At 42.1% G+C, this 26,000-nt stretch overlaps 1 protein-coding gene across 2 annotated transcripts in view; it reads left to right on the forward strand.

Moving 5' to 3' along the window:
* Positions 1 to 26,000, forward strand: part of LOC137628768 (modular serine protease-like) — a 141,127-nt gene that overhangs the window by 56,914 nt on the left and 58,213 nt on the right. For both annotated transcript variants that reach the window (XM_068359978.1, XM_068359970.1), the window contains 3 exons: positions 5,660 to 5,824; positions 8,935 to 9,106; positions 10,471 to 10,783. In XM_068359978.1, coding sequence (XP_068216079.1) covers positions 5,660 to 5,824; positions 8,935 to 9,106; positions 10,471 to 10,783 — 650 coding nt within the window. The remainder of the gene's footprint in view (positions 1 to 5,659; positions 5,825 to 8,934; positions 9,107 to 10,470; positions 10,784 to 26,000) is intronic.

The raw sequence follows: 26,000 nt of genomic DNA on the forward strand, positions 1-26,000 counted from the left end.
TAACATGGACAAGTAAGTCTTTCTGCCGCTCAGCCTGATTCAGCCGGAAATCAAAGATGTTGATTATACAAGGACTCGAAGTGACCCTGGTAGCTCCCAGATGGCCTTATGCTGAGTTTTATCCAAGTCTCTTGCTCTTCTGGTAGAGGTCCCAAGAGAACACCAGTGGCTTATGCTTCTCTGTCACACACTTGTTGTGGAGGCCTTGCCTCTTGAGAGGTAGAGGCTATCGAACATCTCCTCTGAACCAAAGTTTTTACACAACTCTCTGCAGAGGAGATATCTGGATACCATTGAAGATCCTCCACATCTGTCTACCAGGCTAAGTGGGCCATCTTCTACAATTGGTGTTTTAGAAGGGAGATTCCTCTTGTTGAGAAACTTGAGCATATCGTGGATTTCCTTGTCTTAATTTGCCGAGTTGTGGCTGCCAAGGGCTACTAGTTGGCCATGAGTATACCTTATTAACTGAAGGGTATAAACCTCTCTTCCTGGCAGTTATTTACTATTATGAGGAGCTTCAAGCAATCTTGCAGACCCTGGGATTTTGGGTTCCTGCATGTACCCTGTTCATGCCTTTGAGGAGGTTGTCGGATAAAAATTGTGGGTCTAGGCGGATTTGTCTTAAACTATTTGTCTAAAATACAATTTGTCTAAATCAATTCGTCTAGACCAATTTGTCTAAAACAATTTGTCTAAAGTACTATTTGTCTAATAAAAAGATGTCTAAAATACAATTTGTCTAAAATAAAAAAAAAAAATAAAAAAATTACTAATCAAATCAAATAAATGAAAATTGAAAAAGGTGAATAAAAAAAAGTTATTTACAGAACTGTAATGATTGTTTTGAAAGGGAAACAATCTTTCCTGAATTTCTATTTTTTCTTATCGTTTTACTTCTAAACCATGGCCGTTTACTAAAATTAGTCGTTTACTGTAATTATAACTGCTGTTCTCTTAAAAACAGATATGGAAAAAATCCTTCTTCATTTTACATAAACAAAACAAGTTCTTATTATGGTAATATTCAAACTGGTTATACCTATAGCCCAAAATGCCTCTTGAATTCATCGAATCGGAAAAAGGTCGTAAGAAATTAGTTGAGAATGGATTTACATTTTACAAAAATGGTGAAAATGACGAACGAGTTTATTGGAAGTGTGATAAATATCCAATAACAAAATGCCGCGCTCATATAATTACGGCAAATGATCACATAGTAAAATAATCTACAAATCACAATCTTGTATTAGATGTGGCCGAAAGTGCAGCAAAGGAAATTGTGACAAAAATACGTCATCTGGCTAAGACAACACAAGACCCACCCAGATCAGTTTTATCTAATGTGCTCGAAGATTGCGATCAAGCTGTTGCTCCAAAACTTCCCAAGGTGCAAAGTATGAAGAGAACTATAAGACAACAAACCCTCGCTGTACCAGCCCTACCATCAACATGCAGTGAAATTGTTTTTCCACCCGATCTAACCATAACTTTTAAAGGTGATCAGTTTCTGATGTATGACTTCGGGACCGGTTGAAAAGCGTATACAGTAGTCATATTTGCAACCAAACGGAATTTACAGTGTTTATCACAAAGTAGTCATTGGTATGCTGACGGAACATTTAAAACTATACCTTTGCTATTTCATCAGTTATATACATTTCATGGACTAAAACAGAAAGTGTCGTTGCCACTTCTTTTTGCATTATTGCCAGATAAAACAGAAGAAACTTATATAGATTTTTTACAGCAGTTAAAGAAGCTTGAACCTTTGTGCGCACCACTATCAATAACGATCGATTTTGAGAAAGCTATGATGAAAGTGTGTCTGAAGGAATTTCCAAATACAGAACAAAATGGTTGCTTTTTCCACTTCAGCCAATGTATTTTCCGTGCAATACAAAATAATGGCCTAAAACGAAAATATGAAACAGAAACCAGTTTTGCTCTACAGATGAGGATGCTACCAGCATTGGCATTCGTACCCGTAGGTAGCGTAATCGACGCGTTTGAATTATTGTGTGATAATAACACCTTCCCCCATGAAGCACAAGATGTCCTTGATTATTTTGAAGACACCTGGATTTGGAGGCCTAATAGACGGTACGGTCGACGTCCACCTCTTTTTCCACATATGTGGAATATGTATTCTAGAGTGCTTAATAATCTTCCTAAAATGAACAATGCTGTCGAAGCATGGCATCGTGGATTCGAAACTGAAGTAGGTGTACATCACCCCAATATATGGAAGTTCATCAACTGTTTAAAAAGAAGAGCAAAGTTTAAATGAGGTACAAATTGAGCAATATGTTGCAGGGATGGAGCCAGAACCACCAAGGAAGCGTTATCAAGATTCGGCAAAACGTCTAAATAGTCTTGTTCAAACTTTTGATCAAAATAATATTATTGATTACATACGTGGTATTGCCCACAATCTTTCTTTTTAACTATAAAAGTAGTTTTTTCAAAAGATATTCTTTTAATAAAACCTTTATTAATTTTTTTATGCATTAAATTCTACATTTTAATTTTCTATATGAATGTATTTTATTAATTTTAGGCTAGGCTACCTGTTTAGTTTTTTTTTCCTGTAATTTCTTCCTTTATGTAATTCTACATCTAATTCTGCATTTAATAAATATATTGCTTCATTTTATTTTATTTACCATAATTTTCTTTACCTCATTCACACTTTGAACTACCATTCCCCATTATTATTATTATTATTATTATTATTATTATTATTATTATTAAAAAAAGGAAAGCGTAAATAGTATCTTGAGAAAAAATAAACAAGAAACCAGTTATTCTAAGTTCTTTTTAGAAATAATGATCTCAAATCCTCCTAATTGCCACTTTAGGGTGTGGAGTTGATGAGTTCCTGAAGTTTTTTATTTTAGACAAATTGTATTTTAGACATTTTGTTATTAGACAAATTGTACTTTAGACAAATTGTTTTAGACGAATTGGTCTAGACGAATTGATTTAGACAAATTGTATTTTAGACAAATTGTTTTTGACAAACTCACCTGATCCCAAAAGTTGTAGATAACGATCAGACTCAAGACTGTCTTTCTGCTAGCTTTAGCTTAGTCAAAGAGAGTTGATGAGTTTCACGGTCTCTCTTCTTTGGTCACCCACACAGAAGGGTGAAAGGTCGTCTCCTTCAGTCGTGTCGGAGTTGGTGGCCAAAACTCTGAACCTGGCTACGTTTGGCTTCTGTTTCAAGTCCTTCTCTATCTCTTATCTTTGTAGGCATTGGGTGGTGATTAAGAGTAGGTGCTCTTATGTCTCATGAGGGCTCTGCCATGTTATCTGAAAAGGACTTGACACCTCAGGCCTGAGTGTCAGACTTTTTGCTATTACTGGCAGGACCAAGAAAGAGTTGTCAAATAATACTTATTCTGGCTTCATGAGATGAACCGTTGAGCATATGCCTCTACTTGCAAGAAAGTCTAGTCACCGGCTAGGACCAGAGCTCATGAAGTCATGTGTGTTAGCCCCACTCTTGCCTTCAGGAGAAACCTGTCGGTAGACCAAGTATTGAAGGCCTGTGTTTGGAAAAGGAAGACCACCTTCATGGCCTTTTACCAGTGGGAGTATACTGGACACCTTTGTGGTTGGACCTGTGGTGGCTACGAAAGTAGTTGTGTACCCAGCCCAGCATCCGCATGGGACAAGGATGCATCTTGTCTATGGTAACGTGTAGATGTAGTTTTGGAATGAACGGTAATGTGACTGGCTTTTCTACTTAATTGGGGGAACAAGCGGTTGAAATTTTGTGCTGGACGGACCTGATGCTAGTAAGTTTCACTTCAGAGTTCCATTCTTTAGGTCTAAAGAAGTATCTCTCCTAACCCCCTTTAATGAGTGGGGTTATGTTGGGTCTTGAAGAAATCCATTAATCATCGTACTTTGAACTGTATTTGTTTTAACTCTGGAAAGGATCTCCAATTTGAACAAGTACAAGTTTGCATTTATGGCCCAGGTCCTACCAGCCATTCATCCCTGAGAAAGTTGGGCCAAAAGGTCAAGGAAAGGTCTGGCTGGAAAGGGGGTAGAGCTACTCGCCAACTGGATAACTACTTGTTATCCAACTTTAAGGATACTCTCCTGAATCAGTATCCCTAATCAAAGAACTCAAGTTTGTATAGCTAGGAAAAATACAAATTACTTTACAAATTTGTGATGATCAATTACAATTTACAGGTTTATTTTAGGGTAAAAAATTCTATATAATACCAATGTTCATGCTGTTTAAAATACAGTATGTAGTGGAAGTGCAATGTGTAGCCGATATGTGAAAGTCTTAATTAGGTAAGTTGGGACCATATCTATATATTTAGTTTGGCAACCTGCCCTGGTATTTTGAACACATTTCCTTTTATGCCACCTTTCAGCTAGGATTTTGCAAAATATACACCTGTATTCTTTTCTCTTAATTTCTTTTCAATTTTGGGCATGAAAATATGTACCGTGGTATATAAATTGTCCAGGTCACAAACATCACGTTTCCCCTAAAACTTTTATGTTAAACAAGTTCAACCATGCTTCCATGTCTAGAATGGCCTGCCTGTCATGTGTATTCCATCAGCTCGCTGCCAGGATTTGGTAGTATATTTACACTATCTTTTTTCTCTCCATTTTCCTAATTTTGGTCTAAGAAAATCAATGTTCTGTATTATCTTCTTTGGTTAGTCAAAAACATTATCTATTGTGTATTTCCCAGATACTTGTTTTCAAGTTGAGCATGTTTAACTTTGCCTCCATGACCGGTATTGCCTATTGCCCTGCCTCAATTTGAATGTATACATAATTTGAATAGTAGCAGCAACAACTTCTGACCAGTAAGTGTGTTTGATCAGACAGGTTTGTCAAGAGAGTAGAATTATGGAAGGCCTTTAGAAAAGATTTGTTTATTTTGACCTTTTAACTGATAAAACACCATAAATGGTGGGAAACAGGATTATTTCTATAAATATCCAGATTTTTGAAACTCTAGAATACCAAGATAATTGAACTGTTGCATTTATAAAAGATTTTTTAATCAAATGTACATGCAATAGTGATTCCGTAGCTACAAATAGCCGATGTAAGGTTATTAAGCAAACTGATACCCTAATCACAACTCCTCAATGAATTCCCATGTATTCTTGCATTGTCTGATAAGGAGTTGAGGCTTAAATGATTTGTTCTCCCATGCTATTCACCGGACCAAGTAAATTTTGTAACATCTCAACTGTGATGATTATATTTTATATTTTTTAAATATTTGTTCGCATATGCACATTTTTTTTTTAATTTGCATCAGGGTAAGTGCAGTATTAGAAAATCTGTAGCGGCTTTCTTTTTTTTTCTACTAGTGTGGCTTTATGTACAGTGGCTCTGTCATCGTAAGAACAATTGCATTTAGTTACTACTTGAGTATTATCATAAAGTTCAATGTCTAAATCACTGTGCTTTGTATAAGGCAGATGATTAGCTGAATATTGATGCTTCTAGTTGTGATTTATGAGAAATTTGGATATTGGATCTTGTGGTCAAACATTTTAAACCCAACTATTAGTTTAGTATAAACTTCCCCACTAAGGGTTTGTTGATTATGCAATACTGTATCTTGTTTAAAAAAATCTTTATTTGGTTCTAATTCCTCCTCCAGGACAGAAGATAGCTTAGGTGGGTTCTTTGTAGACGTAGCTGCCACTGCTACGCAGAAGTTTCGGTGCAATTACGGAGGTTGTATAGCAAGAAGTTTGTTGTGTAATGGAAATCCTCACTGCTGGGATGGATCTGATGAGACTGAGAAAGACTGCACTGCAAAAAGGTAATATATTTTATCGTCTCTATACTAGTATATTCATTTTAGCAAGGATAGTACTATTTTCACACTAACTTCTGTTCATATGTGGCTAAAGGCACAAAGTGATAAGGAGTAAGTGAGTGAATAAATAGTGAAAAATGCTTGATATCAAGCTGAGCTTGTATGCAATTGAGACACAAACTTAAAGGAATCCATATTCACAGAAAACCTTGAGACATCACATACTTAGAGAAAGAGAGGAGAAGTTCATGTTCTAACATTCCTTATTTCAAAATAGCGATTTTAAAACACCGAAAAATTTAACTTTTAAACTGTTAATATTGTGGTGCTGTACTTTGTCATACATTTGAGCTATAAAAGGTTAAATGTCATATCTCAAGCATATGGATACCATTCTTTGTATACCAGAATATATTCAGATGGCAGTCATTGCAGTTTGATTGTACTTCACAAATTTGATTTCAAAAGAATTTTTCTCCTTGCTGTCGAGGGATACATTTGGAATTCTGTATATAATTGAATGGGTTCGAAATATTACGTTCAAATCTGAATCTAGTTTTTATGTGTTTAGTGTTTTGGAATGTTTTTAGGTAGCTAATTCAGAAAATTATAACAGAGGTGTTGCCACATTTAACTGGAAATCCAGAGCTTTGTTTATTATTAATACCTTGAAGAAGGAACATAATTGAATGAACAATAAAGTAATACCTTGAGATACGAGAGTCCCAACATACGAGAAATTTGAGATGCGAGGAAAATTCCGAGCAAATTTTTGTCCTGATACGAGAAAAAATTTGAGATACGAGGTAGTTCCCTATACGGCCGCCAGGTGGCCGAGTGTGCGAGAGGCTTCTCACCGGGAGAGTATCGCTCGGTGTTTCTCGTCGGATCTCCATCGTATAAAGTTTATCTCCGAGCATTGGCTGTGGTGTTTTGATTTTTTACGTGTTTTTTGCATTATCAGTGCAGCACTCTGTGAATAAGCAATGGGTCCAAAGCGAGAGTGAAAATAAGGGTAGTGAAAAGAGAAAGCATATGATGACAATCAAGATGAAGCATGAAGTAATTGAAAAATATAAGTGGCGTAAGAGTGACAGCTGGCGCGCCAATATGAGAGGAGTACATCAACGATATGTACCATCCTCAAGCAGAAGAATACTATAAAGAGCACCGAGCCTTCCAAAGGATTAACCATCCTTTCCAAGCTGCGCAGTGATATTCATGACGAGATGAAGAGGCTTCTTTTATTATGGATAAAGGAGAAACAGTTGGCGGGAGATGGCATGACCGAGACGATCATATGTGAAAAGGCCAGCAGAATCTATGATGACTTGGAAAGGGAAGCAATCAGCTGAGAGAGGGGAGACTTCGACGCCAGCGGAAACCTTCAAAGCCAGCCATGGCTGGTTGGATAACTTTAAAAAATGGACTGGAATACACTCGGTTGTGAGGCATGGGGAAGCAGCAAGTTCCGACTCAAAAGCCGCGGTGGACTTCGTCACAACCTTTGCCTCGGTTATCGTCCAACATGGCTTCATCCCCTAGTAAGTCTTCGGCTGTGATGAAACTGGCCTTTTCTGGAAGAAGATGCCTAGGAGGACATTCGGCACGGCAGAGGAGAAGAGACTACCGGGCCATAAACCCATGAAGGACCGGTTAACTCTAGCCTTGTGTGCCAATGCCAGCGGTGACTGTAAGGTCAAGCCACTGCTGGTGTACCACTCAGAAAACCCACAAGATTTCAAGAGCCAAAGGATCTTGAAAGAAAAACTGCAAGTGATGTGGCGCGCTAATGCTAAGGCTTGGGTTACGTGGCATTTCTTTACAGAATGGGTTAATATGCGCTTTGGTCTGCCAGTCAAAAAATATTTGGCCGAGAAAAACCTGACAATGAAATGTCTCCTGGTCCTCGACAATGCCCCTGGTCACCCTCCTGGTCTCGAAGAGGAGATTCTTGATGAAATCAAGTTCATGAAGGTCCTTTATCCCCCGCTCAACACCACGCCTCTCCTCCAGCCCATGGACCAACAAGTTATTTCCAACTTCAAAAAACTGTACACGAAGCATTTGTTCAAGAAATGCTTCGATGTCACAGACAACACCAATCTCGCCCTTCTTGAATTTTGGAAGGATCATTTCAATATCGTCCATTGCTTAAAAATTGACGATGCATAGCAGGGTGTCCCAAGAAGAACTCTTAATTCAGCATGGAAGAAATTGTGGCCATCTTCCATCGCTGAGAGGGACTTTGAAGGGTTCGATACGACGGACCCTGATGACCCCGAACCTGTTGTGATGGATGAAATAGTGTCTCCTAGAAAGTCCATGGAGCTGGAGGTAGACGTGGCAGACGTGAACGACCTTGTCGAGGAGCATCTGGAAGAGCTCACGACACAGGAATTGATAGAGCTCCAGGAAATGCAACATTCGGAGGTGTTGCAGGAGCTCGGTTGCGAGGAGGAGATGGAAGACGAGGGCTACCTTTTTATGGCAGAAATCAGGTACATGTTAGCGAAGTGGAGGGAGTTTTCTAATTTTATGGAAAAGAGGCACCCGGACAAGTTGGCATGTGGTCGTGCATTAGCCTATTGTGACAACACTTGTGTGCATCATTTTCGCAACATTTTGAAGGGGAGACAAAAGAAAACGTCCCTAGATAGGTTCCTTTTAATAAGGCTGTCAAAAAGTGAAGGTGAAAGCGAGGCAAAAAGAGCCAAGCCAGAAGAAGAGCGTAGAATGTTAATTAGAACAATTAAAAATATGTTTTTTCACTGTAATAAACTGTTTTTAGGGTCTTTTCAGAGGGTGAGAACGGATTAATTTTTTTTCTAGTTATTTCATGTGGGAAAAATTCATCCGAGATACAAGCAAATTGACACACGAACTTGGTCCCGGAACGCATTAAACTCTTATCTCAAGGTATTACTGTACTGGTATTGTCTTTATTACTAACGTAAAACTTGTCACTTAATTTTTCTTTAAATAGCCTTGATTTTATTAAGATAAGCTTTCTTTATTTTTAAACGTGTCGATTAAACTTATTTAGTAGTGTATCAAATTTATTGAAGTAAAATGAGTTTCAGAATAAATATGTTTTTGAATCTTTATTGTAGGTGTAAAACAATCGAATTTAAATGTGACTATGGAGGCTGTATCAGACGTATTTGGAGGTGTAATGGAAGAGCTGACTGCAGAGATGGCTCTGATGAAACCGCTGAGATTTGTGGAAAAAAGCCTTGCTCATCGTCAGAATTTCGGTGTAACTATGGAGCATGCATTGACAAGGTAAGAGGACAAAGTTATCAGGAATATGTTTGGGACATACAGTAGTCAAATCTTGTACTGTACTACAGTATTGTGACATGTAGAAAAGTAGTTAAGCAAGTGTGTTTCTCTATACAGTACAGTACCTTATTTATTTACTATTTTGTTTTGCTTGTTAGATAAGTTCCTTTTTACAGTAATTAGAATAAATAATCTTGGAGAAGGATTATTTTGACAGAATATGCACCCATTGATCAGTAAGGGATATGGTAATGGGAATACAGTAATGTTCCTTTACTAGTGAACCGAGTGTTCAATAAAAATCTCAGGCCTGATTGTTTGGTGAAAATATATTTTCACATTGGGGTTTTAAAATGTACTCTGCCTGATTTGTTAAATTAGTGTCCTTTGGCTGTTTATCAAACCTTTTTTTTAACAACTCGGAGCATTACAGTTGTAGAGAAATATTAAGCCCTTTTTCCTGTTTCTATTAAAAAAATTTTAATAATTAAAGTTTTGAATAAGATAATTCTCTTGATAAAAATGTAGTTCTCAAAAAGCTTGGTTTAAAAATATGTCCTAAGGTAACTGTGGAAAGTGTTTAGCAGAGCATTAATGATACTCTTGAATCTCTCTAATTTTCTGTATACTTCATGTATGTACTATGAAGTGAAGGTAATTGTAATCTAAGAGGCTTTCTGGAGCACTGTATTCACTATGGTATTTTGTCTGCAGAAATCGAAGCAAATAAATTTGATTTAAGAGCACATTATTACCACTACTGCTAATAATACTCCACTGGGTATTATGGAGGATAATGCATGCAAATTTATTATATCACAGTAATGTATACTTAAGTGATTATGGGAGAGAGGGATGTCATCTTTACACAAGTTACTAAGGATTTTTTAATTTAGTAATTATCAGTAAATGATGGGATGGAGTTTTAAACTTTGACATGCAAAAAATAATACTTTTACTTGAAAAAACGAGCGAAGTAAAGTAACCTTGTGAAACTTAAGCCATCTCCTATGAAATTGGCTTTGCTCGAGATTATTTCAGCATCCAATATTTCTTCTGCAAATATGAAAGTTATAATCTTTGCAATTTGTCTTAAATTCTGTTTGCATTATTTTGTGTGGTGGAAAAGTCTCATGGATGTACTCATAGCTTTGCTAAATTTTCAATAAGGTACTGCATACCTAATATATATGAAGTGATATTGGTATAGACATCTAATGTTATATATACTTGTATCTATTAATTTGAAATAGAGGAAACTTGTGAAGTTAGAGAGCTTATAACCTTGGAAATTATGCATTATCTGTATTCATTGAAGACCATTTACAATATTCAGTAAGGCTTTTTTTCTCTTCTTTTTGTAGGCTAAACTATGTGACAATGTATCTGATTGTTATGACCATTCAGATGAGTCTGAAGAAAAGTGTGGAGAAGGTCATAAATTTTCCGAACGACTAACTATCAGGGTCCCTGATGCAGAAACAAAACCTGACCCCATTTCACCAACAAATCCTCCTGTCGTTACCCCTCCCCCAGTCACTCCACCCCCTACACTACCACCTACTCCTCCTCCTCCTACCCCTCCTTCTGACCCCTGTAGATCAGCTTCACTTTGCACATGTCCTACAAGTAGTGTCTGTGTTCCTTGTGATCGACTAGATTTCTGCAATACCCTTTGTAAGTATCTTTGCCCATTGAGATTTCTGAGTATGAATGTTGATATCTGTTTCATTGGTGTTATATAGATGCAAAACTTTAATTTAACAACCCTTTACTTTCTTTGCTAAGTATAAATTAACTTGGGGTAGTTACTCCCTACTTGAGTATAATGTTGAGGACTTATTGATTAAACAGTGTTGTGCATATATGTAATTGTGTGTTTGTGTACACATCCATTATATACTGTATATAATTGTGTATACTGTGTATATAATATGAATACAGTATATATGTATATATAATCTATGTATTATATATGTAATCCTCATATAATGATGATAGGTTCCAGAAAATTTGCCCTTAATCTTATTGGTTGTGAATAGAATTATTCTCTTATTTCAACTAATAGCCTTAATTTCCAGTCATGGTACTATGTTGTACACAAATACCTTCTTTAAAAAGCGGTGTATATTAAAGCCTTATTTTTTTATTTTACCTGTGGGTTTTCACAATTGGGAAAAGTTTGATTTTTGGCTAGGAATATCCTCTTTCGGCAAAGTCTGCAATATTTTTTTTTATATTTTAAACCCTATATCTTTAATTTACAAAGTACAGGATACTTTATATTAAAGAATTATTTTTAGTATATGTTATATAAGCCTTTCTGGGCTCCGACCCGTGCCGCCCAGTGAAATGCTCCTTTTACATCATTTCTAAGGTAAAAACTGCTATGAATTTACCAGAGAAAAATTTGTATAGGAATGCTAGGTTGAACCCAGCTCGCTCACCTTGATAAGGTGTCGGTATAATACTGGGGCGCTGAATAAATCACAAACAGAGGCCTCGCACCATTTAGATATCTCCTGTCAACATCCCCGAACAGCGAGATGCCGTTCAACATCCTTCTACTACTAGCAATCCCACGCCAGTGACGTCACTCCTTTTTATAGCACGCGCTATCAAACACTTATTTTGCCTTGGTGTGTGAATTTCGCTGGTTTTACCTGGATTTACCTCAAGATGTCGGACTCCACTGTCACTCCATCTAAGTTAAGTACCAGATCTATGAGTTTTGAGATTTTGGAGGGGGCCTTGCCCTTTTTTGCTTATATTATAACAGTTTTATTTTTCACGACCCTGCGTGGGTCTTTCATGGCGCTCGGCCTCCTCCTATCTCTCTCTCGTGTCGTTCTTAACGCTTTTCAATGAGTCCTCCATACTGATTGTTTCTCGTTATGAACTTTCTGGGTATCCACGGTTCACACACCGTATTAATTTATTATATTGATGTCCTGTTATTACGATAACAGTTATTACGATATACGTGAGCGTATTCTCGTTAGGTTTGCATGCCTGGTCGCCTTCGGGCGTTTCTATTCCATTAATATTATTACTTGGATTATTTACGTTCGCACGCCACGGACTTGCTTCTCATTTTTAACGTCATTCGTTTTTCTTGCATTAGCTCGAGGGTCTTTCATGAGTCAGATATTAGTTTTTCATTTTGTTAGCACTTCACTGACTCTGTGTTATGTTGGTAGCCCTGCCTACTCCCAGCGCCGTCAGGCTTGGTTTTCTCCTGTCTCATGTTCATTCCCTCGTTTGTTTTACGATTGATGTATAGTTATTTTTATTATTATTATCATCCAGCATGCCTTCCTATCTTATTTTACCATGTGTTATGTTTATTATAGTGTTATTAGTCTTTCCGCGTGATCATATCATCGTGGGTCTGGCAGGTTGGTATACCTGCTATTGCCCCACTCCTAGCCTCCCTCCCGCCCGATACCCCACCCCAGGGTTACCTCCCTCTCTCTCTCCCAATCGAGAGTCACTATGTTGCGTTATGTTCCCCTCCCGGGGCCTTTCGCTTTCTTTGCACGGGCGGTTCCCGTTGATCTGTGAGGCTTGCTATCATTATACATTAACGTACATTACTCACACTTTTGTACTACTCTACCCGGTCATAGTCGTTTTCTTTCCGTCGCTCGTTTGGCCAACGATCGACGGGAAGTTTTTTGCTCGGTCCGTGGTACCTTGTCATGTTATATTATTTTATTCTGTTTTGTACGTGCTACTTCCTCTTGGTCCCGCACTTCACGGACCCATTAAAGATCCCTTCCCCCTCTATGGTGTCCCGCACCTCACGGACCTCATATAGATATATATATATAAAGACTTTCATTACGGGATCCCCGGACTTAGCTTTTATACATTACCATCTGGTCGAGTTGTTTAGTTGAGCCTCCGGAGCCAACGTTACTCATTATTACTTGGATTAACTTTATATATTAGTCACAAATATATTATATATACGATCCTAGTTCTCGACCTTCCCATCCCTCTTTTGATATGATCACGGTTACGGTCTGACTTATTTTCATTCATAATACAATCGAAATAAATCTTTTATCATGATATTGATATATTTAAGCACCCCGGGCCCCTAATTTGCTTTCATTCAAGATACTTGATGTATATATATAAAAATTTTTATCATGATATTGATATATATCGTGGTTACACTATAAAGAACCTAATTAAGCACACTATAATATGATATAAGTATAACAATCAAATTGTAACATCAAATACAAGACTACGAACGAAGAAAAACTTCTGCGTTAACAAAATTTAAAAGGATATAGTCCACTGACGAACGCCTCTCAGGGCGGGTACTAAACTATAATAAAGCCAGAACGCTATTCTTGTTCATCCAGACTGGACTTGCTAGTAAAAAGTACCATAGGAAATAATAATAAACGGATTTTGAGCGAAGCGAAAAATCTATTTTTGGGTGAGATAGCCATGGCGTCCTGATGGAAGGTTCCTGTTTGGTAGCTTCCTTGGGTATAAGACTACTAAGATATTCCCAGAGAATTTAACCACAGGTTATCACAGAATTCTAACTTCTGGAGCGAGTATCTCAAAGGTTTCCCTTTAAGACATCGTAATACAACAGGGGACACGCATGTCTGGTCGTGCCACATAGCTATCTCCACCCCGAACAGGGTTAACGCTTCGGTGTGTAAGGGCTGAGAATAGCTGGGAGCCGTTCCACAGCTAATCTCACTCGTGGCTACTACTGATACTCGAGACGTAAACAAACGGACGCCATTGCTCTAATGACGTCACGAGCGTCTTTATCCTGGCGCCAGTTGCTGCCCATCACCATGATACAATTGTGTAGGGTGGGAACAAACTGACGAAGTAGTAGGGAGGGTCCATCAGGACGCCATGGCTATCTCACCCAAAAATAGATTTTTCGCTTCGCTCAAAATCCGTTTTTTGGGCTCAAGCCATGGCGTCCTGATGGAAGAGTACCAGAGAATCAATGTATCGTGGTAGATTTTCCCCCAGAGTTAAGTGCCTAGGCATTGACAAAATAGCAAAGTAATCTTAGGTAAGAACCATAGGAACGAAGTATCCTGCCCCCCATTGGTAGGAAGTTCCCATGGGCTATGCCGACGTCAAAGTGGTATTGAAGGGCTATTCATCTTGACAGAAGAGCTTTTTAAGAGCTTAGAGATGAAGCAGAATGTTTGATATTTGTATAGGAACATTCTGAGTAGGTCAGTGGTGGTTGGGCACTGTGTGTAGGGTTCATCTCCTGATTATCAGAAGTAAGTATTCGAGTAGGAACCTTACTGAGACAAGGTGAATATAATTTAAGAATAGACATCTTAAATTCTTCATGACCATAAGAAAGGAGGAATAAATAAAACTATGACAGTATGTATTTCATAGTAAGTAGGAGCTGAAAGAGACGCACAAGTAATAAAATAGAAATTTTATTTCACAATGCAGAAAATAAATAATTTACAGCAAAAAGTAAAGTTCATTTACAGTAATAATAATGTACATAGAAATAAAGGCTTGCTCTTGAATCTGAAAGGGAATTTCAGGATTAGTAGGTACTCGTTCTCGAGGAACGCAAGTCTTTAAATAACACATCATGCTCAAGGCATGCGGCACTTGTGTAACACTATGACATTCCACCTGGGATAAGAACAGTTATAAAAGCACTAAGTGTTTTTAGACATCACTATGAATCACTCGAGGGTCAACATAGGCACCCGAAGAGTTAGAGTCCCAAGTAACTCACTGTTCTACGCAGAGTCAGGTGCAGGTTTCATAACACTACCTGCGGCTACCACAAAATGTTTGATTTCGTGCACTTGTTTCGCATAATGTTTAAAGAAAACTCGCGAGGACTTCCAGCCCGTAAAGTTCTTAAGACTCTCGAAGTCCATGCTCTGAAAGAAATTCAGAGAAGATGCCACTTTTCTAGGATCATGACCAGCGGGTGTACTGTTCGGATCCGCTCTGCGAATGAAGTAGGTGATTTTCGCTCTTAATTGTTTCAGTGACAGGTCGCTGCCCGATGTTTCTCCTTTGAAGAGTTGGCCTCCACCAAAGTTTGAAGTTCTGCGAAGATAGACCTTGAGACTCTCTACTGGACATAGAGAGACATCCTCCTTCAGGGGGCATATTCTCCAAGGGCCCCATCTTTTGGTGGGTAATTCATTTTTGGCGAGAAACGTCGGATCGGGGGAGAGGGTCACTTCTCCTGAATCAGCAAACAGGATGTGTCCCTCTTCTCTTGATAATGCCACTATTTCGCTGACTCGAGCTCCCGAGGCGAGAGCAAATAAAAATATAACTTTCTGAGTCAGATCCTTGAGGGGGCATGAATCGTTGTCCAAGTTGGAGGCGAAATGGAGCACCTTGTCTAGTGACCAGGAGATCGGTTTCGGAGGGGGTGCTGGGCGTAGGCGAGCACATGCTTTCGGCAGTTTGTTAAAGATGTCGTTGGACAGATCAATTTGGAAAGCATATAGAATTGGTCTAGTCAAAGCCGATTTGCAAGTTGAGATCGTATTGGCTGCTAATCCTTGTCCATGAAGGTGAATGAAGAAGGACATACAGAAATCAATGGTGATTTCTTTAGGATTTTTTGCTTTAACAAAGGAGACCCATTTCCTCCAGGATGATTCGTATTGCCGTCTCGTGGATTCGGTCTTGTATTCCTCTAGGAAGTCTAGACTTTTCTTCGAGATCCCAAACCTCTTCTTTGCGGCAAGGGAGAGAAAATCATGAGATGAAGGTCCTTGATTTTCGATGATGAAGCGAAGACAGTCGACTTCTGTACTTGTTGAGAGAGAACTGGGCCCGGGAGAGGGATCAGCTTGGGCTGCAGCTCCAGGACCAGGGGGTACCAGTTGCTCCGGGGCCACTTGGGAGCCACTAGGGCCGCTGTCCCTTTGAAGGTTCTCAGTTTGGAGAGGACTTTCAACAGAAGGTTGGTGGGAGGGAACAGGTATATCTTCGACCATCTGTTCCAGTCCAGTGACATGGCGTCCACCGCTTCTGCTTTGGGGTCCTCGTACGGGGCTACGTACAGAGGAAGTTGATTGTTGTCGCTCGTTGCAAAGAGATCTATCTGAAGTTCTGGGACTTGATTGGAGATGAAGGAGAATGATCTTGCGTCTAGAGACCATTCCGACTCTATCGGGTTTGTCCGAGATAGAGCATCCGCTGTCACGTTGCGGAATCCTTGTAGGTGAACTGCAGACAGGTGCCACTTCTTCTTCTCCGCCAGACGGAAGATTGGGAGAAGCACCTGATTTATCTGGGGCGATCTTGAGCCCTGGCGATTGAGACAACGAACTACCACCGAGTTGTCTAGGGTTAGACGGATGTGGATCGAGGGCGGCGGGGATAACTTCTTCAGAGTAAGAAGGACCGCCATGGCCTCCAAGATGTTTATGTGGAACGTCTTGAATAGTGGAGACCAGGTCCCTTGAGCTTGTTTCAGGTGGGAGTGACCTCCCCAGCCCTCCAGTGAGGCATCCGTGTGGATGTTGAGTGATGGAGGAGGGTGTTGGAGAGGAATGGACCTTTTCAGGGCCATTGCTTCCGACCACGGCTTTAGGAGGCGTCGAAGTCTGTCTGGAAGCCGTCTCTTGAGGTCTCTTCGAGCGATGGATGCCGATCGTCTCCAGACTCCCGCGGCATCCTTTAGCTGTGCACGAAGCACTGGGTTTGTCACTGAGGCGAATTGTAGAGAGCCTAGAACTCGTTCCTGCTGTCGTCTTGAAATGCGTTTGGATTTCAGTAGTCGCTTGACAGACCCTGCTATTTCCTTCCTTTTCTTCTGGGGGATGGAAAGGCGGTGTGACTGAAGATTCCAGTGGATTCCCAACCACTGAAACTTCTGAGCCGGAGAGAGGCGAGATTTCTTCTCGTTGATCTTGAATCCCAGGTGTTCTAGGTACTGGGTAACTTCGTCGCAAGACTTTGTACACTCTTCGGGCGAGGGAGCCCAGACTAGCCAGTCGTCGAGGTAGGCCATCACCTGGACGTCTCTTAGGCGGAGCTGTTGTACTATGGCATCCGCCAGCTTTGTGAAGATTCGAGGGGCCACATTGAGGCCGAATGGCATGGCCCTGAAGGCGTAGCTTTTCCTTTGGAGTCGAAATCCTAGGTAGGAGGAAGCGTGATGGTTCATTGGAATGTGCCAATAGGCATCCGCCAGGTCTATAGAGACCGTGTAGGAACCCTGAGGCAGAAGGGTCCTTATTTGTTGAAGCGTCAGCATCTTGAATTTGTTGTTCTCTATGAACTTGTTGAGGGGGGATAAGTCCAGAATGACTCTGAGCTTGTCTGAGTCCTTCTTGGGAACGCAAAACAGTCTCCCTTGGAACCTGGTGGACTTTACCTTCCTTATCACCTTCTTGTTCAAGAGGTCTAGAACATATTCTTCCAGAATGGGGGTTGATGGTTGAAAGAACCGCTGGAAGATTGGGGGTGGTTGCACCCAACTCCAGCCTAGACCGTTCTTGATGATGCTGTGTGCCCAAGGATCGAAGGTCCAACGATCCTGGAATTGGCGGAGTCTTCCTCCCACCGGAAGCACTTCATTGCTTCTGGTGTCCCGAGGACTTGTTGCCTCGGCCGCTAGCTCCCTTTCCTCCTCTACCTCTGGAGGGACGACGAGAGGCGTCTCTGCTTGCACCCCTGGACGAGCCTCTACCTCTGGCATGAAAGGTAGTGGATGACTGCTCAAAGGCAGGGGTGAAGACCGGTGACTGTGACAACACCGGTTGGGGGACCAACTGAAAGGTCTGTTGTGGTTGGGCAACCACTTGGGAGGTAGCGGGTCCCGGAAACTGACGTCGTTGTTGACGTTGCTGGGGTTTCGGCTTCTGAGGTTTCCTCTTAGGCTGAGGTCCATCGTCCTGAGAGGTTTTCCTTTTTCTGGACATGCCCCACTTGTGGAGAAGGTTCCTATTCTCCGTGGCGGCTCTGTCAGTTATTTCCTTGACAAGGTCAGAAGGAAACAGGTGCTTTCCCCAGATGTTGGAGGAAATCAGCCTCCGGGGTTCGTGTTTCACGGTGGCACCGACAAACACGAATTCACGACAGGCTCTACGAGCCTTTATGAAATGGTACAAGTCCTTCATTACCGTGAGTAAGTGGGATTTGGCCAGTACCATGTAGTGATCGGGTACCGCTGTGTCACAGGCCATTACTTCAAGTTGGACTTGATGAGAAAGCGAAGCTGCAAGCCTCTCCTTCGTGTCTTGTTCCCGGCGAAGGAGGTGGTCGTTGAGCTTAGGGAGGTCTTCATTAAACTGACGTCCGGCGACGTCAGGATCGAGCCTACCCACGACGAAAGTATGTTGGACATCTTTCCATTGCCTAGTGTCAGGGGGTGTCACGATGGAGAAGGGTCTGCACTCCTCCAGTGCAGGGCAGGGTTTCCCTTCTTCCGCCGCTTTAAGGCATGCAGCTAAGGCCTTTTCCAGAAATGGAAGAATCGCAGTGTCAGGTGCGACATAGGTAGGATGCTTCTTGCTCAAGGCAGGAAGCTTAGAGCAGGTAAAGCCCCTGCTCTTAAATGCGTTGGCTAGCATAGCTTGGGCCTTTGCGAGATCGAACACTATCTCCTCTTTAGGTTCGGTCTCCTCCTTCGAGGCAGGTTCAGCACGAAGTCGGACGTAACAGTCCGGGTAGGCCTCGAAGCTTGGGAAGAACTCCACATCTTCCAACGGGACCGTGCCGATCTTGTCGCTAACAAAGATCCTGCCGGTTGCAATAACCATATGCTCTGCATACCTCCACGGGTTGGCATGAGAGCAAGCTGGGAGATCCTTGACCGAGATCTTCTTCGTGTCTCTGGATCCAATCATCGACCTGATGGACTCCTGGTTCTCCTTCAGTCTGTCGTCCATGACAGCTCTAATCAGTCGGATCAGTTCTTGGGTGGAAGAGGAAGGATCCGGGGTCGAGGAGGTAGACGGAAGGGACAATTCCGTCGGTGTAGGAGTAGGCGGAGGGATGGACGAGGGAGTAGCTCCAATCTCCGACTCGGTGTATTCCACCTTGTCTTCGTCCTCTTCGGCTCCTTGAGCCATAAGCGTCTTCTCCGTATCTTCCGAGACGTCGGAGATCCGTTCATCATCCTCAGAATCCAAACGGCACTCGTGCATGGACTGAGCCATGACCACATCAGGTTCCACTGAAATTTGGACAGTGGGGATTGCTTCCTTTGGAACCACTGAATCAGGGGAGGCCTTAGGGAACAACAGGGACCTCAGTTCTTCGGTGGCCAGGTACGGTCCGGTAGCATTCCTCTGAAAACCACGCACCCACTTGCGCAGTTTGTCACGAGCAATGTCTCTAACCTCCGCTGAGGGAGGGTTATGGAAGGCCTCAACTAGATAGGCCTGGCAGACCGTACATTCCAGTGGATTCCAGAACTTCCAATCCCCTTTCTTGTCTGAGCAAGGGGCGTGAGTCCTGCACGCCGTATGTCCGTAAAACTGGGAGCGTTTCACAGCACAGTAGGCGAAATCGCACTTCATCTGCTCCTCCTGTGGAAGAAAGAGAAAATGAGTATGGGGGAGCCATAGGAGTGGCTCTTAATTTAAGTTAACATTAATCATTAATTTTAACTTAAGGAAGGTGTGATGCATAGAGAATGAAACAGTAAAGGAGACACGCTCCATGCATCTCGCCCGGCTGGTTACCATAGGCTGGTCCTGGGATAATCCAAATGACCTAGATCATTGGATATAATTTCCTAGGGTTCCCATTATAATGGAACTCCATGGAAAGCCAAGGACAAGGTTGGGATCGAATTCATTCGGTTCCCAGATAAGAGCCAGAAGGCCTCATTAAGGGTAATTGCTTCTGGCAACCAGCCGCACTAAGATGCACATAGCATGCTGGAAATAGAAGAATGCAAAGAGACAGCATGATCACTAATAGAGCAGTACTAGGTACTGATCTTAGAAGCAAAGCAGCTTATCTATTTGCAAGGTAGGGCTATCTAGTCTTATGATAGCTAAAGAGAGGGGGTGCAAGTATTCTTGACGCCTCTGGGGCATCCGGCAGCCGCCGGCACGCCGGAGCTCGCTCCAGCATAGATTCTGGCACTAGAACAGACAATTTTCAAAGTCAGTTAGATACCAGGATGGCGGCCGCCGGCACAACGGCGGCACGCCGGCAGGGAGCGGCGGCTCCGGCCGCCGGAGGATGCCGGATTGGTGACGGGTAAGGATGGTACAGGTAGTATCGGGTTGCCGGCAGTATATGCCGGCACTCCGGAGATCGACCGGCAAGCGGACGAATAGATAGGAGTAGGAAAGCCGCCGGTATTAGCCGGCGGCAGCCGGCAGCCCCTCGGTACACGGGGGGCTGGGGGCAAGGGTAGGGAAGTCACCAAGAGGGAGGCAGGTATTGCCGGCAGTAGAGGCGGCAAGAGACCGGCACCCGGATAGAGAGAGAGACAGGGGGAGGGGGGAAGGGATGTAGGAAGTACCGTCAGGGTTCCAGACATCCCTCCCCCTCCCTGAGGGGGTGTACCCATGATAGAGACAGGCTCTAGCATCCAAGCAGGGGTCACTAGGGACCGGGAGCAGGTAGCCCAAGGGAGGGCTAGGGAACACCCAAGAGGGGGGGGAGACTCCCCTATGCAGAGCTACACTAGTAACTAACCTTATAGGACACTATGAAGGTATATGTACCAGAGCGGACAGCACAGGGAAGCTCGGGTAGCCCTACTCTTCCACCCTAAGGAGGAATTGTAGGACAGGGGACAGATGAGTATAAACTAACCTAAGCATAGGCTAGGCTATACAAGAGATAGGTGGGGAGGGAGAAGAAAGGGGTCTTCCCAGGAAGGGTTTCTGTACCAGAGCGGCCACAAAGGGAAGGGAGGACACTCCCTAACCTAAGATTAGGCTGATCAGCTAAAAACGGTGCAAGAGTACAGTTTCAGCATGGAACAGAGAAACCTTCCTAACCCGGCCTAGATCAGGGCTAAAAGTCCTGAACTAGGCAAGGAAGAAGACATATCGCTATCGCAGGAAAGTCGTAGACTATCCTAGCCATAGAGGTAGGCTAGCCTAACCTCACTCTCAGACGCAATCCTAAAGGGGGTTCATTCCTTTAGGGAGGACTGAGAGGCGATTTAATACTCTATTAGACAATAAATCCCTTTACTCAGAAAAGGGATCAAGGCTAAATAGAGGGAGTGCCAAGGCAGGGGATGAAGGAAGCATATAGGGGTCCTAAGGTTAGGTTAGGCTAGAAAGAATCACTGACTAGCCTATCCCCTATATGGTCCCTGAAGGCGAAAACATTTGCATCACTAGTCAAAAGTATTGTAAAATAATAATGCCACTATCTTCATAACTTAGTCTAGGATCACTGATAAATCATGCATGAACACTTGTATATAGGCTCCTGGCCTGGGGGCTATAGTAGCCGACTGGTATGAGGTCAATCGATGACCGATAAAAAGCGTCTAACACGATATAAAAGTTCCTAGCTATGAAGACTAAATAAACTAATGTATTCGATTAGTATATAATGCCGGAAGCGTTGTTGTGGCTAACTAAATAAGACATGCAAAACAACAACGACGCCATAAAATGGCGGGTCCGGTAGAGGCACAGCTCCGCCACAAAACATCAATTATTTCGCGAAATAATATTTACTTTACGGCCAGAGCTTAATTAAACAATACTGGAACCTTGTACTCGACTTTCCAGAAGAAGGCGAGGCTGAAGGTAACGACATAGCGAAGATGCAAAACGATAAAGTTCACACAAGGGAAAATCCGTCTCAGTAGGGCAGCTACTAACAAAAGGATAAAGACGCTCGTGACGTCATTAGAGCAATGGCGTCCGTTTGTTTACGTCTCGAGTATCAGTAGTAGCCACGAGTGAGATTAGCTGTGGAACGGCTCCCAGCTATTCTCAGCCCTTACACACCGAAGCGTTAACCCTGTTCGGGGTGGAGATAGCTATGTGGCACGACCAGACATGCGTGTCCCCTGTTGTATTACGATGTCTTAAAGGGAAACCTTTGAGATACTCGCTCCAGAAGTTAGAATTCTGTGATAACCTGTGGTTAAATTCTCTGGGAATATCTTAGTAGTCTTATACCCAAGGAAGCTACCAAACAGGAACCTTCCATCAGGACGCCATGGCTTGAGCCCAAAAATAATAATAATGGTTCAAAAAGGCGTAAGGCCAGTGACTTAACCAAGAACCTACTGACAGCGTACCAAATGGGCAAGACTAACATGAAATTCCCAGCAAGGCAAATCAAAACAACAATGGCTGCCGACACCGCGGAAGGCCAAGCCGGTCGAAATAAAAAAACAACACAGTACTGGGAAGAGTACAACTGCCCGGTACTGCAAAAAGCTGTCAAAACAAACTATGGTACTTAACATTGGTATTGGTGAAGTTGGAGTTCGGCCATGATGAAAATAATCCACGAAACGTGAAAACACCGAGAACACAAAAATCTAAGACCAAGCTAGCAAGTCCAAAACAGAAGGATGTCTCAGAGGGCGCTTGCGTCGGGCGTCGGTGAAGTGGCTCAAGTGCTGTATCTGAGGCCTCTGTTACGGCCCTTCCCTTTGATGGAGGAATTATCTAAATGGAAGACAGCCTGTGAATAGTGGTTTTCACACGCCCCTGCTTTATACACGACACCCACAAGGTGCTCGCGCGAGGGTAGTAACCTATGCATTCCATGCTTTTATCTTTCTCTGGTATATTTGGAAGGTTTATATCAGAAAAGTGTAAAGAAGGACCCTTTTCACCGGGCGTCACAGGTCTCTCCCCAGAAATAGATTTTTCCTTCGTCAAAATCCCTTTTTAAGCTCCGGGGCCTCCGGGCCCCTATTTGCTTTTATTCAAGATACTTGATGTATATATAAAACATTTTTATCATGATATTGATATATATAAAAAATCCTTTATCATGATATTGATATAATTCAAGCACCCTAGGGCCCCCGAGCCCCTATTTGCTTTCATTCAAGATACTTGATGTATATATATAAAACATTTTTATCATGATATTGATATATATCGTGGTTACACTATAAAGAACCTAATTAAGCATAAAACAATTAGAATAGCGCCAACGTTATCCCTGCGTGTCGTAAGAGGCGACTAAAAGGGACGGGACGAGGGGGCTGGGAACCCCCTCTCCTGTATAGAAAATCCTGTGAGACAGCAACAAAGAGATGGAGCTGGGGGGAGAGTGACTGCTCCCCGCACTCTAGTTTTGGGGTGTTTGAATGTGCGTGGATGTAGTACGATAGAGAGTAAAAGATGTGAGATTGGAAGTATGTTTAGAAGTAGAAGGATGGATGTATTGGCCTTGTGTGAGACAAAGATGAAAGGAAAGGGTGAAGTGATGTTTGGTGAAATGTCTGGTAGAGTGTCTGGGATTGAAAGGGGAAGAGCGAGAGAGGGTGTGGCTTTATTGTTGAGTGAATGGATGACAGGTAAAGTAGTGGAATGGAAGGAGATATCATCTAGGTTAATGTGGGTAAGGGTTAGGTTGGGTAGGGAATGTTGGGCGTTTGTCAGTGCGTATGGACCAGGTAGTGAGAAAAGTGAAGAAGAGTGGAATGAGTTCTGGAATGAATTAACTAGGTGTGTAGAAGGACTGGGTAGAAGGAATTATGTAGTTGTTATGGGTGACTTAAATGCTAGAGTGGGTGCTGGAGAGGTAGAAGGTGTCATTGGGAAATATGGCGTACCAGGTGAAAATGAGTGTGGTGAGAGACTGGTAGATATGTGTGTTGAACAAGAGATGGTAATAAGTGCTAGCTTTTTTAAAAAGAAAGATAAAAATAAGTATACATGGGTAAGAGTGGCAAATGGAAGAGTAGTAGAAAGGGCATTAATGGATTATATGTTGATAACGAAAAGAATGTTTGGAAGATTGAAAGACGTGCACGTGTTTAGGGGTATGGCTAACGGTATGTCTGATCATTTTTTGGTGGAAGGAAAATTAGTTGTAGCAAAAGAGTGGGGGAATAGAGTAGGTGGATGTAAAAGAGAGCTAGTGAGGGTTGAAGAGCTAATAAAACCGGGGGTAAAAAGTAAATATCAGGAAAGGTTGAAAATGGCATATGACGAGGTGAGAGTAAGAGAAACTGGTAATTTAGAGGAGGAGTGGAAGTTAGCAAAAGAAAATTTTGTTGGGATTGCAAGTGATGTATGTGGCAAGAAGGTTGTTGGAGGCAGCATGAGGAAGGGCAGTGAATGGTGGAATGAAGGAGTGAAGGTAAAAGTGGAAGAGAAAAAGAGGGCTTTTGAAGAATGGCTGCAGAGTAATAGTATAGAGAAGTATGAAAAATATAGAGAGCAAAAGGTGGAAGTAAAGCGCAAGGTACGTGAGGCAAAGAGGGCAGCTGACCTGAGGTGGGGTCAGGGACTGGGTCAGTCATATGAAGAGAATAAGAAGAAGTTTTGGAAAGAAGTGAAGAGAGTAAGGAAGGCCGGCGCAAGAATTGAAGAGACAGTGAAAGATGGAAATGGAAGGTTGTTAAAAGGAGAGGAGGCAAGGAAAAGGTGGGCGGAATATTTTGAAAGTTTGCTGAATGTTGAGGATGATAGGGAGGCAGATATAATTGCGGTTCCAGGTGTTGAGGTGCCAGTGATGGGAGATGAGAATGAGAGAGAGATTACAATAGAGGAAGTGAGGAGAGCACTAGATGAAACGAGAGTAGGAAAAGCATCGGGTATGGATGGTGTGAAAGCTGAGATGTTGAAGGAAGGGGGTGTGACTGTACTTGAATGGTTGGTGAGATTGTTTAATGTGTGTTTTGTGTTGTCAATGGTACCAGTAGATTGGGTCTGTGCTTGTATTGTACCACTATATAAGGGTAAGGGAGATGTGCATGAGTGTTGTAATTCAAGAGGTATTAGATTGTTGAGTGTAGTTGGAAAAGTGTATGGTAGAATACTGATTAATAGGATTAAGGATAAAACAGAGAATGCAATCTTGGAAGTACAGGGTGGTTTTAGAAGAGGTAGGGGTTGTATGAATCAGATTTTTACAGTTAGGCAGATATGCGAGAAATATTTACCACAAGGTAAGGAGGTGTATGTTGCGTTTATGGATCTGGAGAAAGCATATGATAGAGTTGATAGGGAAGCAATGTGGAATGTGATGAGGTTATATGGAGTTGGTGGAAGGTTGTTGCAAGCAGTGAAAAGTTTCTACACAGGTAGTAAAGCATGTGTTAGAATAGGAAATGAGGTGAGCGATTGGTTTCCGGTGAGAGTGGGGCTGAGACAGGGATGTGTGATGTCGCCGTGGTTGTTTAACTTGTATGTTGATGGAGTGGTGAGAGAGGTGAATGCCAGAGTGCTTGGACGAGGATTAAAACTGGTAGGCGAGAATGATCAGGAATGGGAGGTAAATCAGTTGTTGTTTGCGGATGATACTGTACTGGTAGCTGACACAGAAGAGAAGCTTGACCGACTAGTGACAGAATTTGGAAGGGTGTGTGAGAGAAGGAAGTTGAGAGTTAATGTGGGTAAGAGTAAGGTTATGAGATGTACGAGAAGGGAAGGTGGTGCAAGGTTGAATGTCATGTTGAATGGAGAGTTACTTGAGGAGGTGGAGCAGTTTAAGTACTTGGGGTCTGTTGTTGCAGCAAATGGTGGAGTGGAAGCAGATGTACGTCAGAGAGTGAATGAAGGTTGCAAAGTGTTGGGGGCAGTTAAGGGAGTAGTAAAAAATAGAGGATTGGGCATGAATGTAAAGAGAGTTCTATATGAGAAAGTGATTGTACCAACTGTGATGTATGGATCGGAGTTGTGGGGAATGAAAGTGATGGAGAGACAGAAATTGAATGTGTTTGAGATGAAGTGTCTGAGGAGTATGGCTGGTGTATCTCGAGTAG

Source organism: Palaemon carinicauda, chromosome 2 (genome assembly GCF_036898095.1).
Source record: "Palaemon carinicauda isolate YSFRI2023 chromosome 2, ASM3689809v2, whole genome shotgun sequence".
Classification (NCBI taxonomy): Eukaryota; Metazoa; Arthropoda; class Malacostraca; order Decapoda; family Palaemonidae; genus Palaemon; species Palaemon carinicauda.